The sequence below is a fragment of the Lutra lutra genome, chromosome 11 (assembly GCF_902655055.1).
Source record: "Lutra lutra chromosome 11, mLutLut1.2, whole genome shotgun sequence".
NCBI classification, from domain to species: Eukaryota; Metazoa; Chordata; class Mammalia; order Carnivora; family Mustelidae; genus Lutra; species Lutra lutra.
The window spans coordinates 65594210-65608296 of record NC_062288.1 but is presented as its reverse complement, the minus strand read 5'-3'; the positions used below and the strand labels follow the sequence as shown (position 1 = coordinate 65608296).

Below are 14087 nucleotides of genomic sequence, written 5' to 3'. Positions count from 1 at the left end.
ACACTCACCATAGCACATACCCTCCCCAATATCCATAACCCCACCCCCTCTCCCAACCCCCTCCCCCCATCAACCCTCAGTTTGTTTTATGAGATTAAGAGTCACTTATGGTTTGTCTCCCTCCCAATCCCATCTTGTTTCATTTACTCTTCTCCTACCCCCTCATCCCCCATGTTGCATCTCCTCTCCCTCATATCAGGGAGATCATATGATAGTTGTCTTTCTCCAATTGACTTATTTCGCTAAGCATGATACCCTCTAGTTCCATCCACGTCGTTGCAAATGGCAAGATTTCATTTCTTTTGATGGTTGCATAGTATTCCATTGTGTATATATACCACTTCTTCTTTATCCATTCGTCTGTTGATGGACATCTAGGTTCTTTCCATAGTTTGGCTATTGTAGACATTGCTGCTATAAACATTCGGGTGCATGTGCCCCTTCGGATCACTACGTTTGTATCTTTAGGGTAAATACCCAGCAGTGCAATTGCAGGGTCATAGGGTAGTTCTATTTTCAACATTTTGAGGAACCTCCATGCTGTTTTCCAGAGTGGTTGCACCAGCTTGCATTCCCACCAACAGTGTAGGAGGGTTCCCCTTTCTCCGCATCCTCGCCAGCATCTGTCATTTCCTGACTTGTTCATTTTACCCATTCTGACTGGTGTGAGGTGATATCTCATGGTGGTTTTGATTTGTATTTCCCTGATGCCGAGTGATATGGAGCACTTTTTCATGTGTCTGTTGGCCATCTGGATGTCTTCTTTGCAGAAATGTCTCTTCATGTCCTCTGCCCATTTCTTGATTGGATTATTTGTTCTTTGGGTGTTGAGTTTGCTAAGTTCTTTATAGATTTTGGACACTAGCCCTTTATCTGATATGTCATTTGCAAATATCTTCTCCCATTCTGTCAGTTGTCTTTTGGTTTTGTTCACTGTTTCCTTTGCTGTGCAAAAGCTTTTGATCTTGATAAAATCCCAAAAGTTCATTTTTGCCCTTGCTTCCCTTGCCTTTGGTGATGTTCCTAGGAAGATGTTGCTGTGGCTGAGGTCGAAGAGGTTGCTGCCTGTGTTCTCCTCGAGGATTTTGATGGATTCCTTTCTCACATTGAGATCCTTCATCCATTTTGAGTCTATTTTCGTGTGTGGTGTAAGGAAATGATCCAATTTCATTTTTCTGCATGTGGCTGTCCAATTTTCCCAACACCATTTATTGAAGAGGCTGTCTTTGTTCCATTGGACATTCTTCCCTGCTTTGTCAAAGATGAGTTGACCATAGAGTTGAGGGTCCATTTCTGGGCTCTCTATTCTGTTCCATTGATCTATGTGTCTGTTTTTGTGCCAGTACCATGCTGTCTTGATGATGACAGCTTTGTAATAGAGCTTGAAGTCCGGAATTGTGATGCCACCAACTTTGGCTTTCTTTTTCAATATTCCTTTGGCTATTCGAGGTCTTTTCTGGTTCCATATAAATTTTAGGATTATTTGTTCCATTTCTTTGAAAAAAATGGATGGTACTTTGATAGGAATTGCATTAAATGTGTAGATTGCTTTAGGTAGCATAGACATTTTCACAATATTTATTCTTCCAATCCAGGAGCATGGAACATTTTTCCATTTCTTTGTGTCTTCCTCAATTTCTTTCATGAGTACTTTATAGTTTTCTGAGTATTCTTAGTCTCTTTGGTTAGGTTTATTCCTACGTATCTTATAGTTTTGGTGCAATTGTAAATGGGATGGACTCCTTAATTTCTCTTTCTTCTGTCTTGTTGTTGGTGTAGAGAAGTGCAACTGATTTCTGTGCATTGATTTTATATCCTGACACTTTACTGAATTCCTGTACAAGTTCTAGCAGTTTTGGAGTGGAGTCTTTTGGGTTTTCCACATAGAGTATCATATCATCTGCGAAGAGTGATAGTTTGACTTCTTCTTTGCCGATTTGGATGCCTTTAATTTCCTTTTGTTGTCTGATTGCTGAGGCTAGGACTTCTAGTACTATGTTGAATAGCAGTGGTGATAACGGACATCCCTGCCGTGTTCCTGACCTTAGCGGAAAAGCTTTCAGTTTTTCTCCATTGAGAATGATATTTGCGGTGGGTTTTTCATAGATGGCTTTGATAATATTGAGGTATGTGCCGTCTATCCCTACACTTTGAAGAGTTTTGATCAGGAAGGGATGCTGTACTTTGTCAAATGCTTTTTCAGCATCTATGGAGAGTATCATATGATTCTTGTCCTTTCTTTTATTAATGTGTTGTATCACATTGATTGATTTGCGGATGTTGAACCAACCTTGCAGCCCTGGAATAAATCCCACTTGGTCGTGGTGAATAATCCTTTTAATGTACTGTTGAATCCTATTGGCTAGTATTTTGGCAAGAATTTTTGCATCTGTGTTCATCAAGGATATTGGTCTGTAGTTCTCTTTTTTGTTGGGATCCTTGTCTGGTTTTGGGATCAAGGTGATGCTGGCCTCATAAAATGAGTTTGGAAGTTTTCCTTCTATTTCTATTTTTTGGAACAGTTTCAGGAGAATAGGAATTAGTTCGTCTTTAAACGTTTGGTAGAATTCCCCCGGGAAGCCATCTGGCCCTGGGCTTTTGTTTGTTTGGAGATTTTTGATGACTGTTTCAATCTCCTTACTGGTTATGGGTCTGTTCAGGCTTTCTATTTCTTCCTGGTTCAGTTGTGGTAGTTTATATGTCTCTAGGAATGCATCCATTTCTTCCAGATTGTCAAATTTGTTGGCTTAGAGTTGCTCATAGTATGTTCTTATAATTGTCTGTATTTCTTTGGTGTTCGTTGTGATCTCTCCTCTTTCATTCATGATTTTATTGATTTGGGTCCTTTCTCTTTTCTTTTTGATAAGTCTGGCCAGGAGTTTATCAATCTTATTAATTCTTTCAAAGAACCAGCTCCTCGTTTCATTGATTTGTTCTATTGTTTTTTTGGTTTCTATTTCATTGATTTCTGCTCTAATCTTTATGATTTCTCTTCTCCTGCTGGGTTGAGGCTTTCTTTGTTGTTCTTTCTCCAGCTCCTTTAGGTGTAGGGTTAGGTTGTTACCTGAGACCTTTCTTGTTTCTTGAGAAAGGCTTGTACCGCTATATATTTTCCTCTCAGGACTGCCTTTGTTGTGTCCCACAGATTCTGAACCGTTGTGTTTTCATTATCATTTGTTTCCATAAATTTTTTCAATTCTTCTCTAGCTGAACTTCTATAATCAGGTGTCAGAACACATAAAAGGAGTGCAGGTACGTGAATGTTAACATTGTGCCCTTTCCTAATACCTGCCTGATGTCTTGGGGTTCAGAGGTGAATGGTTTCCAGGCCTCAGATGTGGAACCAGAACTAGCAGCCTAGAAAGGAGTATCGTCAGACCTTGGCTGTTGTTTGCTTCAGGTCTAAAGATCTCTTTACACACCCTCCCCTGTTCTATGGCCTTGCTGTGGTGTTAGGAATTCCCCCAAACCATGGTACCTTTAAAATTCAATCCCAATGGCTTGTAGAATAAGGATTAAGATTCCATCCACTCAGGGCGCCTGGGTGGCTCAGTGGTTTAAAGCCTCTGCCTTCAGCTCGGGTCATGATCCCAGAGTCCTGGGATTGAGCCCCTGCATTGGGCTCTCTGCTCATCAGGAAGCCTGTTTCCTCCTTTCTCTCTGCCTGCCTCTCTGCCTACTTGTGATCTTTGTCTGTCAAATAAATAAAATCTTAAAAAAAAAAAGATTCCATCCACTCGAATATGTTCACATTAATTTATTGAGACCTTAGGAATAAACTTATGACACAGATATGCTTGATATACTCTTTCATTAAACAAAATATTTTTTGACCCTTTATCTGCTCTGTGTCAGACACTATGCTAGGGAAGTGGGATCTAGAGTTACCTTTCCATGATTGAAGTCGACTGTGTGTGTGTGTATGTGTGTGTGTGTTCATGTGTGTATGTTATATAACATATTGGGGTTATGAACATATTTAGGCCAGGCTGAAGACTTTGGGTTTCAGCCTGTAGAAGGTGAAAATCAAGCCAAGCTTTAAAGCAGTACACTATGTTCCCCACACTGGGGATGTCCATTCAGTGAAGCTACATTTCCCATGCTCATCACCTAATTAATTCTTGCCAATGGAATCGAGTCAAGTCATATATCAGTTCAAGCCAAAGCAGATAAGACAAGGCCAAAGCCTGCTCCTTTTGAAACCATTTTGTTCTAGAAAGCAGAGTTACAAGTTGACCTGCTTGCAACTGGGATGTGTGAGAGAAATATACTTCTGATATGTTAAACCACCAATATTCAGAGTTTAGTTTTTACTGTTGTGGAACCCACCCTATCCTGACTTAAATCAGCGGTAGAATCTTATTTCTTTTTTCTTCTTTCTATTTCATTGGGAAGTTCACACCTTTAACTTTTCTCAGATTTCATGTTCACATCTAGTTAAAAAAATATGATATTTTAAACCCTCCTAGAGGGTCAAATGAAATCATGTGAAATTATGCTATTGACTATAAAGTGCTGACAAGTGTAAGAGATCTATCATTTTTAGGCAGCCAGCAATATAGCCTAAATTAGGAGAAAAAAAAAAAAGAACACTGATGATTCCTTCTTAATGACTTCATCATGAGTGCGCGTGCTTTTGCTATCTTGTGGCCCAGATTTTTTTCGCCCCAGTAGAAGCCCATCCTTTCTTCCACTGGATAGGGCATAATTTCCCATCATTGTAAATAGCCCTTCTTGCAGTGGGTCATTAAGCTTGCATAGATAAAAATTAGACATTATATCAAGATGATAAAGTAAGAAATGGAATCTTCTTTAAATATCTTATTCTACGGTTTTCATGGTCTAATTGAAAGAAAAGAAAGAGCTTGATTCACCACCTCTATGTAAGGACTTAATGTATATTAAAACTGTCCCAAAGAGCTTCAAATGCAGCGATGTCTTTTAGAATATTCAGAAGTATGAATAATGGTGGTTCCTCATCTCTCAAAGAGTGAAACAATTAGTTCCTGGGGATCTAACAACGTAATGATTATTGAACACTGTAGACCAATCACCATTCTTAAAGATTTCACAAGAATTCCGTCACTTGTCACAACAATGCTCAGAAGGACATTTAATTATTAGTATTATTTCTTGGACATGGAAACCATGGCAGAGGTAGAAGGGAATTGCTCAAAGTCACACAGTTAGGTAGTGTGGCCCTGGGAGCTGACCCCAACAATCTGGCTATAGATGCCATGCCTCACTAAAATGATGGGGAAGATCTGAGGGTCTGAGTTTACCTAGGAATGACCAAGCTATTTCTGCAATCAGGTGGACTGAGAGGTCCAGAGAAAAGCTAAGTTCAGTTATGGAACAATGATCTGACATGTCTTTTCTTTCTTTTTAAAATTTTTTTCCATTTTATTTCTTTTTAGTGTTTCAAAATTCATTGTTTACGCACCACACCCAGTGCTCCATGCAATACATGCTCTCATAATACCCACCACCAGGCTCACTCAACCCCTCCACCTCCTCCCCCTCCAAAACCCTCAGTTTGTTTCTCAGAGTCCACAGTCTCTTATGGTTTGTCTCCCCCTCCGACTTCCCCAACTCACTTCTCCTCTCCATCTCCCAATGTCCTCCATGTTATTCGTTATGCTCCATAAGTAAGTGAAACCATATGATAATTGACTCTTTGTGCTTGACTTATTTCACTCAGCATAATCTCTTCCAGTCCTGTCCATGTTGATACAAAAGTTGGGTATTCATGCTCACAGACAGGAAGAATAAACATTGTTAAAATGTTTATTGCCTAGAGCATTCTATGCTTTCAATGCTGTCCAGATCAAAATTCACCAGCATTTTTCAAAGAGCTGGAACAAACAATCCTAAAATTTGTATGGAACCAGAAGAGACCCCGAATTGCTAAAGAAATGTTGAAAAAGAAAAACAAAACTGGGGACATCACGTTGCCTGATTTCAAGCTTTACTACAAAGCTGTGATCACCAAGACAGCATGATACTGGCACAAAAACAGACACATAGATGAGTGGAAGAGTAGAGAACCCAGATATGGACCCTCGACTCTATGGTCAAACAATCTCACAAAGCAGGAAAAAATATCCAGTGGAAAAAAGACAGTCTCTTTAATTAATGGTGCTGGGAAAATTGGACAGTTATGTGTAGAAGAATGAAACTCGACCATTCTCTTACACCATACACAAAGATAAAACTCGAAATGGATAAAAGACCTCAATGTGAGGCAGGAATGTATCAAAATCCTAGAGAAGAATATAGGCAGTAACTTCTTCGACATTGGCCACAGCAACTTCTTTCAAGACATGTCTTCAAAGGCAAAGGAAACAAAAGCGAAAATGAATTTTGGGGACTTTATCAAGGTCAAAAGCTTCTGCACAGCAAAGGAAACAGTCAACAAAACAAAGAGGCAACCTGTGGAATGGGAGAAGATATTCGCAAATGACACTATAGACAAAGGGCCGATATCCAAGATCTATAAAGAATTCCTCAAACTCAACACACACAAAACAGATAATCACATCAAAAAATGGGCAGAAGACATGAACAGACACTTCTCCAAAGAAGACATACAAATGGCTAACAGACACATGGAAAAATGTTCATCATCATTAGTCTCAGGGAGATTCAAATCAAAACCACATTGAGATACCACCTTACATCAGTTAGACTGGCCAATATTAACAAGGACAGGAAACAACAAGCATTGGAGAGGACGTGGAGAAGGGGAACCCTCTTACACTGTTGGTGGGAATATAAGTTGGTGCAGCCACTTTGGAAAACAGTGTGGAGATTCCTTAAGAAATTAAAAATAGAGCTACCCTATGACCCTGCAATTGCACTACTGGGTATTTACCACAAAGATACAGATGTAGTAAAAAGAAGTACCATATGTACCCCAACGTTCATAGCAGCAATGGCCACATCACCAACTGTGGAAAGAGCTGAGATGCCCTTCAACGGACGAATGGATAAGGAAGATGTGGTCCATATATACTATGGAGTATTATGCCTCCATCAGAAAGGATGAATACCCAACTTTTGTATCAACATGGATGGGACTGGAAGAGATTATGCTGAGTGAAATAAGTCAAGCAGAGAGAGTCAATTATCATATGGTTTTGCTTATTTTTGGAGCATAAGGAATGACACAGAGGACATGGGGAGATGGAGAGAAGAAGGGAGTTGGGGGAAATTGGAGGGGGAGATGAACCATGAGAGACTATGGACTCTGAGGAACTAACTGAGGGTTTTGGAGGGGAGGGGGGTGGGGGGGATGAGTGGTCCTGGTGCTGGGTATTAAGGAGGGCACGTATTGCATGGAGCACTGGGTGTGGTGCATAAACAATGAATTCTGGGACACTGAAAAGAAAAAAAAAAAAAAAGAAAGGTTGCAAGGAGGGTATCTTAACAGCCTTGAAAAGAAATGGCTTTTTCCCTGGCAAGAGGAGTGTCTTTTGAGCAACCAGAGCAGAGAGCTTGGAATAATAAGTTTGGAAGAACACAGTGCAGCCAGTTTCCCCTTGATAAAGAAAGGCCGAGGGAGCTGGCACAGAGGATGGTACAGCAGTGGGACAGAAGGCGAGGAAGCCTAGACACTGATGAGAGGGTATTGTGTTGGCCCCTCCAAAGGCCTGCACCAAAAAAGGAAGAGAGAACACCCACTGAGTCTGAGAGCAGAGTATTAAAAGAGGACTGAAGTCCACTTACTGTGCAGGAAAGAGGGAATGGTAGTCCCTGGGGGTTTCCCAGGCTATTGTGAGTTGGGAGTTTTACAGATACGATCTCCATGTGGGTAGAGAGGGGGGCGGAGACAATACCTCTTTCTCACAGCCCAGAGCTGAGCAGTTGAACTTTTCATTCCCAGTAAGGAAACAAAAATTTAGCCAGGATTGAGATAAGAAAAGAGGGGTGTGAACACCCGTGTGGCTGCAAGAAATTTAACAAAAGTACTCTGCCTCAGAAGGCAGTGTGGTCCTGACCTGGGCCAGATGGGGATCCAGACAAGGGTCTGGAACAAGGATAACCCCTTCTGAAGGCCAGACAACACTTTTCTAGCTGACACCAACTTGCCCAGATCTCTCCCCAAGTTGGACCCACTCCCTTTCCCCTCCATCACACACATGTGAATGCACTAGAGACACCATCCCTAGAGCTTAGATACCTTCCTTGAGTCAGAAAATGGGAAAACCCTTCAGAGGCTGAAAAACTAATTCTGAGTTCACTTGGAATTAACTAAGATTATGTTTCCTGCCCTGAGATGTGTTAGTAATGCAAAGAGAAATTTAGTTGAACAAGTTTCCCTTTCTCAAAAACCAGAGTACATAGCTCGAGAATTGACCGATGTCCCTGTAGAGCCAACCAGCAACATCTGTGCCTTTCTCGATGACACAAAGTAAAATTGGACATGATAGAACTTACCCAGTGAGGGAATAGAAATTGGAGTGCTAGGTCTGCACAGCAGGAACAGGTAGTAAATAACAGACCTTTAATAATTATTTAACCGACCAAAACTAGTAGTCATTTCCTTATGAATAACCACATATTCAACCGCATGAATGTACTGAAAATGAACATACTTAGTGAAACTACACAGAAGGCATAAACAAAGGCATGATGTGAATGTTTTTTGTAATGGGCAGGAGATATCATGAGGAGGTCAGGGACTCCTGGATTCCGGGAAGGGCATCATTGATACTATCCTGGGGTCCAAAATAGGAAGGAGACAGACAGGCCCATAAAAGGTGGGATGGGACAAGAGGAGAGTTCAGAAAAGTGGGCAAAGAGGAACTGAAATGACAGTTGCTGGAGGTGAAAATATTGGTACTCAGTAAGTAGATCAAGTTGTTAGAAATGAGTTGTCAACCAAAATATAATGAAAACAAGCAGTCTACATAAGCTTTTTCAATTGAGCTCTTGCTAAAGCCTCCCGTGAGATAAGTGGGACAGGAATCGAACAAGAATTTGTTTTTGTTATATTAAAGGATGAAAGGTGTGTTAAGAAAATTAACAGACAGTAGGCAGGAGACTGCACTAACAGAGGGAAAAAACTGTGTCCTATCGCCCTCAAGCACTTAGAAGCAACCATTTACATATAAACAATAGTTAGACTAATCGCATATCATTTGTAGCTTTCCACTGAAGGAGATTCAATAAAAGATCATCATTAGGTAATATTTAGCAATCTTGGTTCAAGTTTCTTCCCTCACCTGAGAGTAATAAAAATGAGTTCATTTGCATTATTTTATAATTTCACCAATTTACTAATTCAGACAGGGTTCTCTCCTAGTTACTTTGAATTAATTTTCTCATCATTAAGAATTAGAGATACAGGAAACTCTGCTAGCACATTCACGGGCAAAATGAAAGGCTAAAATTAAGTTTCACCTTTGTCTTCCACTTGGACAGGTTTGTAGTCACATCCTCTATTGACTTTCTGATTAGCCAGGTCCCATCCTCCTTGGGAATTTCTGGTAGAATTTGGTGCTGGGGCTAGGAATTGAGGAAGTGAACTGGGTCAGGAAATTGAAATTAGAATCTATGAAGGAAACCAGGGCTTGAGCTGGGAACCTTGAACCCAGAACCACATAGGTTTGATCACGTGAAACTCACGATAGAAGAAGGGGGTGGTGAACTCACTGCTGACCTTCCTGCCTATATCCGAGGACATACTTAGATAGCAGAGTAGGTCAGAGCAGTGGGAAGTGAGGACAAGAAATTGGGGGTAGAAACGGGAGGAAGAAAAGGCTCTAAGCCTGTCAAAGAGAAAGTTACCCAGATACAGACAGGGATGTCTTGTTTCCTGCCAAGAGAGCTTTGGGGTTCAGAGGAGAACTCAAGTGCTATGTAGGAAACACCATCAGAAGCCCAGGCATGCAGACTGCACAAGACCACTGACACTACTAAGGCTACAACATGGTGGGTACGGATTCCCAGGGCTAAATCAGGTACTAGGTACTAGTCTACGGCGCCCACTAGACCCCTAACTTACCTTTGTTGCCTTGGTTTTGAAATGGGATAAGGATGATTTGAATGTTCATGCCGAGAAGGACCTTTTTGGCAAGTACAGTGGGTGGAGAGACAGGCAGGGGCTACCCTGTGGAGTGATGGTTAACAAGAGCCCCACCGCTGTTACTGAGAAAGCAAGATTTCTGCGAAAACATGGGCAGTTGATAGCAACAGAGCACCACACTTCATTAATGTAGTAAGTGCTTATTGAGTATGCCCAGCATAGTGCTGGTTTCTGGAGCGAATAGGAAACAAAAATCACTCGAGGAGCTTAATGGCTATTATACATCTCCCAGACACATATTGAAATAGCAGTTGAAGACAGCTGGATTACGTGGCAAGAAGGCAGGTACACTCAAAGGAGAGGTGAGTCAAGGGGGGCTTCCTGGAGAAGCAATTCAAGAGAAGACTTCAGAGGGGGTGGAATTTAGACCAACGCAGATGCAGGTGCAAGGCAATTCCAGAGGCAGAGATGCAGCATTGTGTGTAAGAAGGAAATGCGACACGTCACAGAGGTCATTTTGAAAGATTCCTAGCACCAAGAAAGCCCAAAGCAAATGAGACGTTAGGCTATTGTTCTTGCTATTAGTTCTGCTACTTTTACCACTGATACCATTTTTATTTTTATGATATTTTACTGCTTTTGGTAAAGAACGGGGATTAAAAGGACACGTTTGGGACATAGTAAAGAGCAGTTTGGACTTTCTTCTTGAGTAGTATGTGCAATAAAAGGCTCACTATGAACGAGAATTTGTATCAGAATTGTTTCTGGACCCACAGTATAACAGAACTGCCCTTTTCCAAGAGCACCATGGGAAAAAGTTACCCTGAAACTTTTTTTCTTTTTAAAGATTTTATTTATTTACTTGACAGAGAGAGAGAGATCACAAGTAGGCAGAGAGGCAGACAGGGGAGAGGGGAAGCAGGCTCCCTAATGAACAGGAAGCCCGATGCAGGACTCAATCCCAGAACCCTGAGATCATGACCTGAGCCGAAGGCAGAGGCTTTAACCCACTGAGCCACCCAGGCGTCCTCTACCCTGAAACTTTTAAGCTCAGTGTCCACAAACAGCACGGACCACCTTGTAACTACAAATCAGTGTGTTTTAGTAATGATTGCGTGGGCCAAAAAATGAAATAGAACATCCTAAGCTCCTGAACAAACAATCCCTCTCTTTTATCTTCTTTTCTTGTCTAATTGTTTGAGGGCAAACATGAATAGGAATGAGATTTAAAAAATGATGTGATTCCCTTTAGTGCCTAGAGATGATGATGTTAGGACAGCGTGTAAACACTAGTAGAGAACCAGCCAGGATCTGTTTTTCTGAACACTCAAAATACCCTTAGGAGCTGTATTCAAAAAAGGGCAAATCAGATTTCCGCGGAGAGTGATTATTGCCTGAGTCTCAGAACAGCTGCCTTACTGGGATCAGTATCCCTTTGCAATGGCCATTCTCTCTTCATTCTGGTTGCTATCCGGTTTTATAACTATCAAGACACTGCAGAGGTAGGGTCCCTGAGAAGGAATGGTGTGTTTCCTGGGTGCACAAAGCCTGCTTCTCCAAGACAGACTCTCTGGATCTGTGAGCTGATTCCGTAGAGACGATGTACTCAGTCAAAGGTAAATGGCAACAAACTCTGATTTCAGTGTCTATTTTCTGTCGCGGAGCTGGGCAGCGGGGCTGTGTGTGTGCATGCGTCAGGGGGTGGTTCTGAGGGGCTGGGTCCCATAGAGCCAGCCTAAGTGACTTGTTTGGGCTTTGCTCTGCTATTTTGTCTCTTGGCTTTTGTGGAAGGCTAGGCTGCCTCCCAGGATTGCTCCCCACTGAAAGTTTCATTTTGAGTGTTTGCAAAGAAGCAAAGCTCCAGGAGAGAGATAGATATTATAGTAATTCTACTTTGTGGAGTAAAAAACCAAATCACTTCAAGAACACCCAGAGGATCAAACAAACAAACAAACATGGCTAGAATTTTTCTTGAAATATTTTCCTTTCTGGTATAAAAGACCAGTTTGAGACCTGGGAATTATTGCCACGACATCAGGCACCTCCAGGCAGCATGTGAAATTTCCTGACATGTCTGCATTCTGATGCAAGAGGCAGAGAACTTGTTTTCCAGATGCCTGGCTTGTTTCTGACTATACAGTCTTATAGAAGAGGAAACAGTATTAACCTAATAAGGATCATTTCGCAGTGTGGCCCCTGAATGCTTTGAAGGTGAAATTCACCAAAGTCTGATTTACTTATCTGTTCCAGGAGACAACTTGTTGCAAACTGTGGCACCACAAACTACAGTCACAGAATCTATTACTCCCTGATGTTCAAAGCCAGGATCAAAAAACAAGTGGTCTTTCCTTCCTTACTGCTATGTTTCTCCTTGCGCCAGGCACTGTCCTGGGGGCTGGGGGCTCTCCACACTTCTGATGTTCCCAGCAAAACACTCACAGCAATAATCCTTACAAGAAACAGACAACATTTCAAGCAGTACTATAGAATTAATTAGAAGTGCTTATACCTAAGGAAATGGCAGGGGGGATCATCCACTCTACCGTTTCTTGCTTAACATAAATGCTACTCAAGATTCACACATTTTCAGCAGCAGAACAAAAAGACCAGTATTCATAAGAAACTACAGTTTAGGTCCTGGCACAGTATGAAAAACTCCTTGATTTAGCTAATCAGGGTTTGTTTTTTTTTTTCCTTTTTCTTTTACTCTTTTAGTTAAAGAAAAACAAACTATACCCATTCACGGTATTGGCAACGATAGTTTAACTGGATCTCTTAAATTCCACTTGTCTCATTATTGAAAATCCTTTTCAGAGTGGAAAGCAGGGAACGTACCTTAAAGGAGTAGTAGAATGAGCCCCACTCCTCGGCTTCCACCACTTCTGTGAAAGTTACCGTTTCGGTGCAGAAAACTGGGGAAGCATCTAGGGTCTGCGTGGTCCCGCTGGAGTCACTGGAGTCAGGGCTGCCCTCTGTGAGGTTGGCTGGCATGGCTCAGGTGAACTTGAGCCTGGCTGTCCCGGTGCCTGCAGCCCAGGAAGGGTCCAGCTGCCCTCTGAGCGCCAGACAGCAGCTACAGCTCTGCACCTGCTCTGCCTCCCAAGGCTTCTGGCAGAAGTTCAGCTGAGCAGAGGCATGGAGCCCTCCCGGAGCCCACCTCCCTGAGGAGCTCTGCCGGAAGCCTGCGAGGATCCACGTGCTGCTCTCTGCTCAGCAGTTACCATCCAGTAGCCGGCACAGCCTCCTCACCCCATGTCCCGCTCAGGGCCGGGACCTCACGCAGAGCAGGTGGGAGCCCCCTGACCTCTCGCCCCCACAGCAATCCACGTGGCTCCCGAGACGGGCCTTCCTGCCCAGCTATGCCTTCCCTAACTTCCAGAATGATCCTCCCTTCTGCTCCAGCTTCAACAATACAAGAACTTGGACTCAACGGCCAACTGATTAATTCAGGTCATGTTGGCTCTTCCGACATCAAATCATAATTGTGCATTTGCTCGGGCTGAGCTTGCTTTCTGACTTACAATACTCACCTAACCATTTACTCAGTAGCCTGTGCATTATTTCAGTAAACACGGGGAAAGAACCTATTGTATTTCATACCGTGGTTTACTCTAGGTGTTCGTAGGGCACTTCTCAGAAAAGCCTGGGGTCTGTGTTTGTCTGTAAGCTATGACCCCTGTTGAGGGGACTGGGACTGGGACCCGGTAAATACTTTGATCACCTTGATGTTCTTTCATTTGACATCCAAGCAACTCAGTGAGGTAGGCAGCCATTGTATCTTTATGTTCTCCTTATACCCTAGCAAAGACTGGCTTTCAGAGCTGAAATGACTGGCCCAAGGTCCCACAACCGGTGATGGAAATGAGGTAATAACTCAGCTCTTCAGAAATTCCTAGACAGCGGTGCTTGGACACTACCATATACTGATTTGCAACATATTTCAAATGCCAGTTGAGGCACGCAGTTAACACAGTAGGGGTAGACAGCCAGGTGTAAAACAACAGAACTAAGCTGCTTGTATTGCAACCAGGCATTAATTATCTGATTATTTACATGG

At 42.3% G+C, this 14087-nt stretch overlaps 1 protein-coding gene across 2 annotated transcripts in view; it reads right to left on the bottom strand.

Moving 5' to 3' along the window:
* NPSR1 (neuropeptide S receptor 1) overlaps positions 1-13021 on the bottom strand; it is a 151347-nt gene extending 138326 nt beyond the window's left edge. For both annotated transcript variants that reach the window (XM_047695132.1, XM_047695133.1), the window contains exon 1: positions 12866-13021. In XM_047695132.1, coding sequence (XP_047551088.1) covers positions 12866-13021 — 156 coding nt within the window. The remainder of the gene's footprint in view (positions 1-12865) is intronic.
* Positions 13022-14087: the final 1066 nt, after the last annotated feature.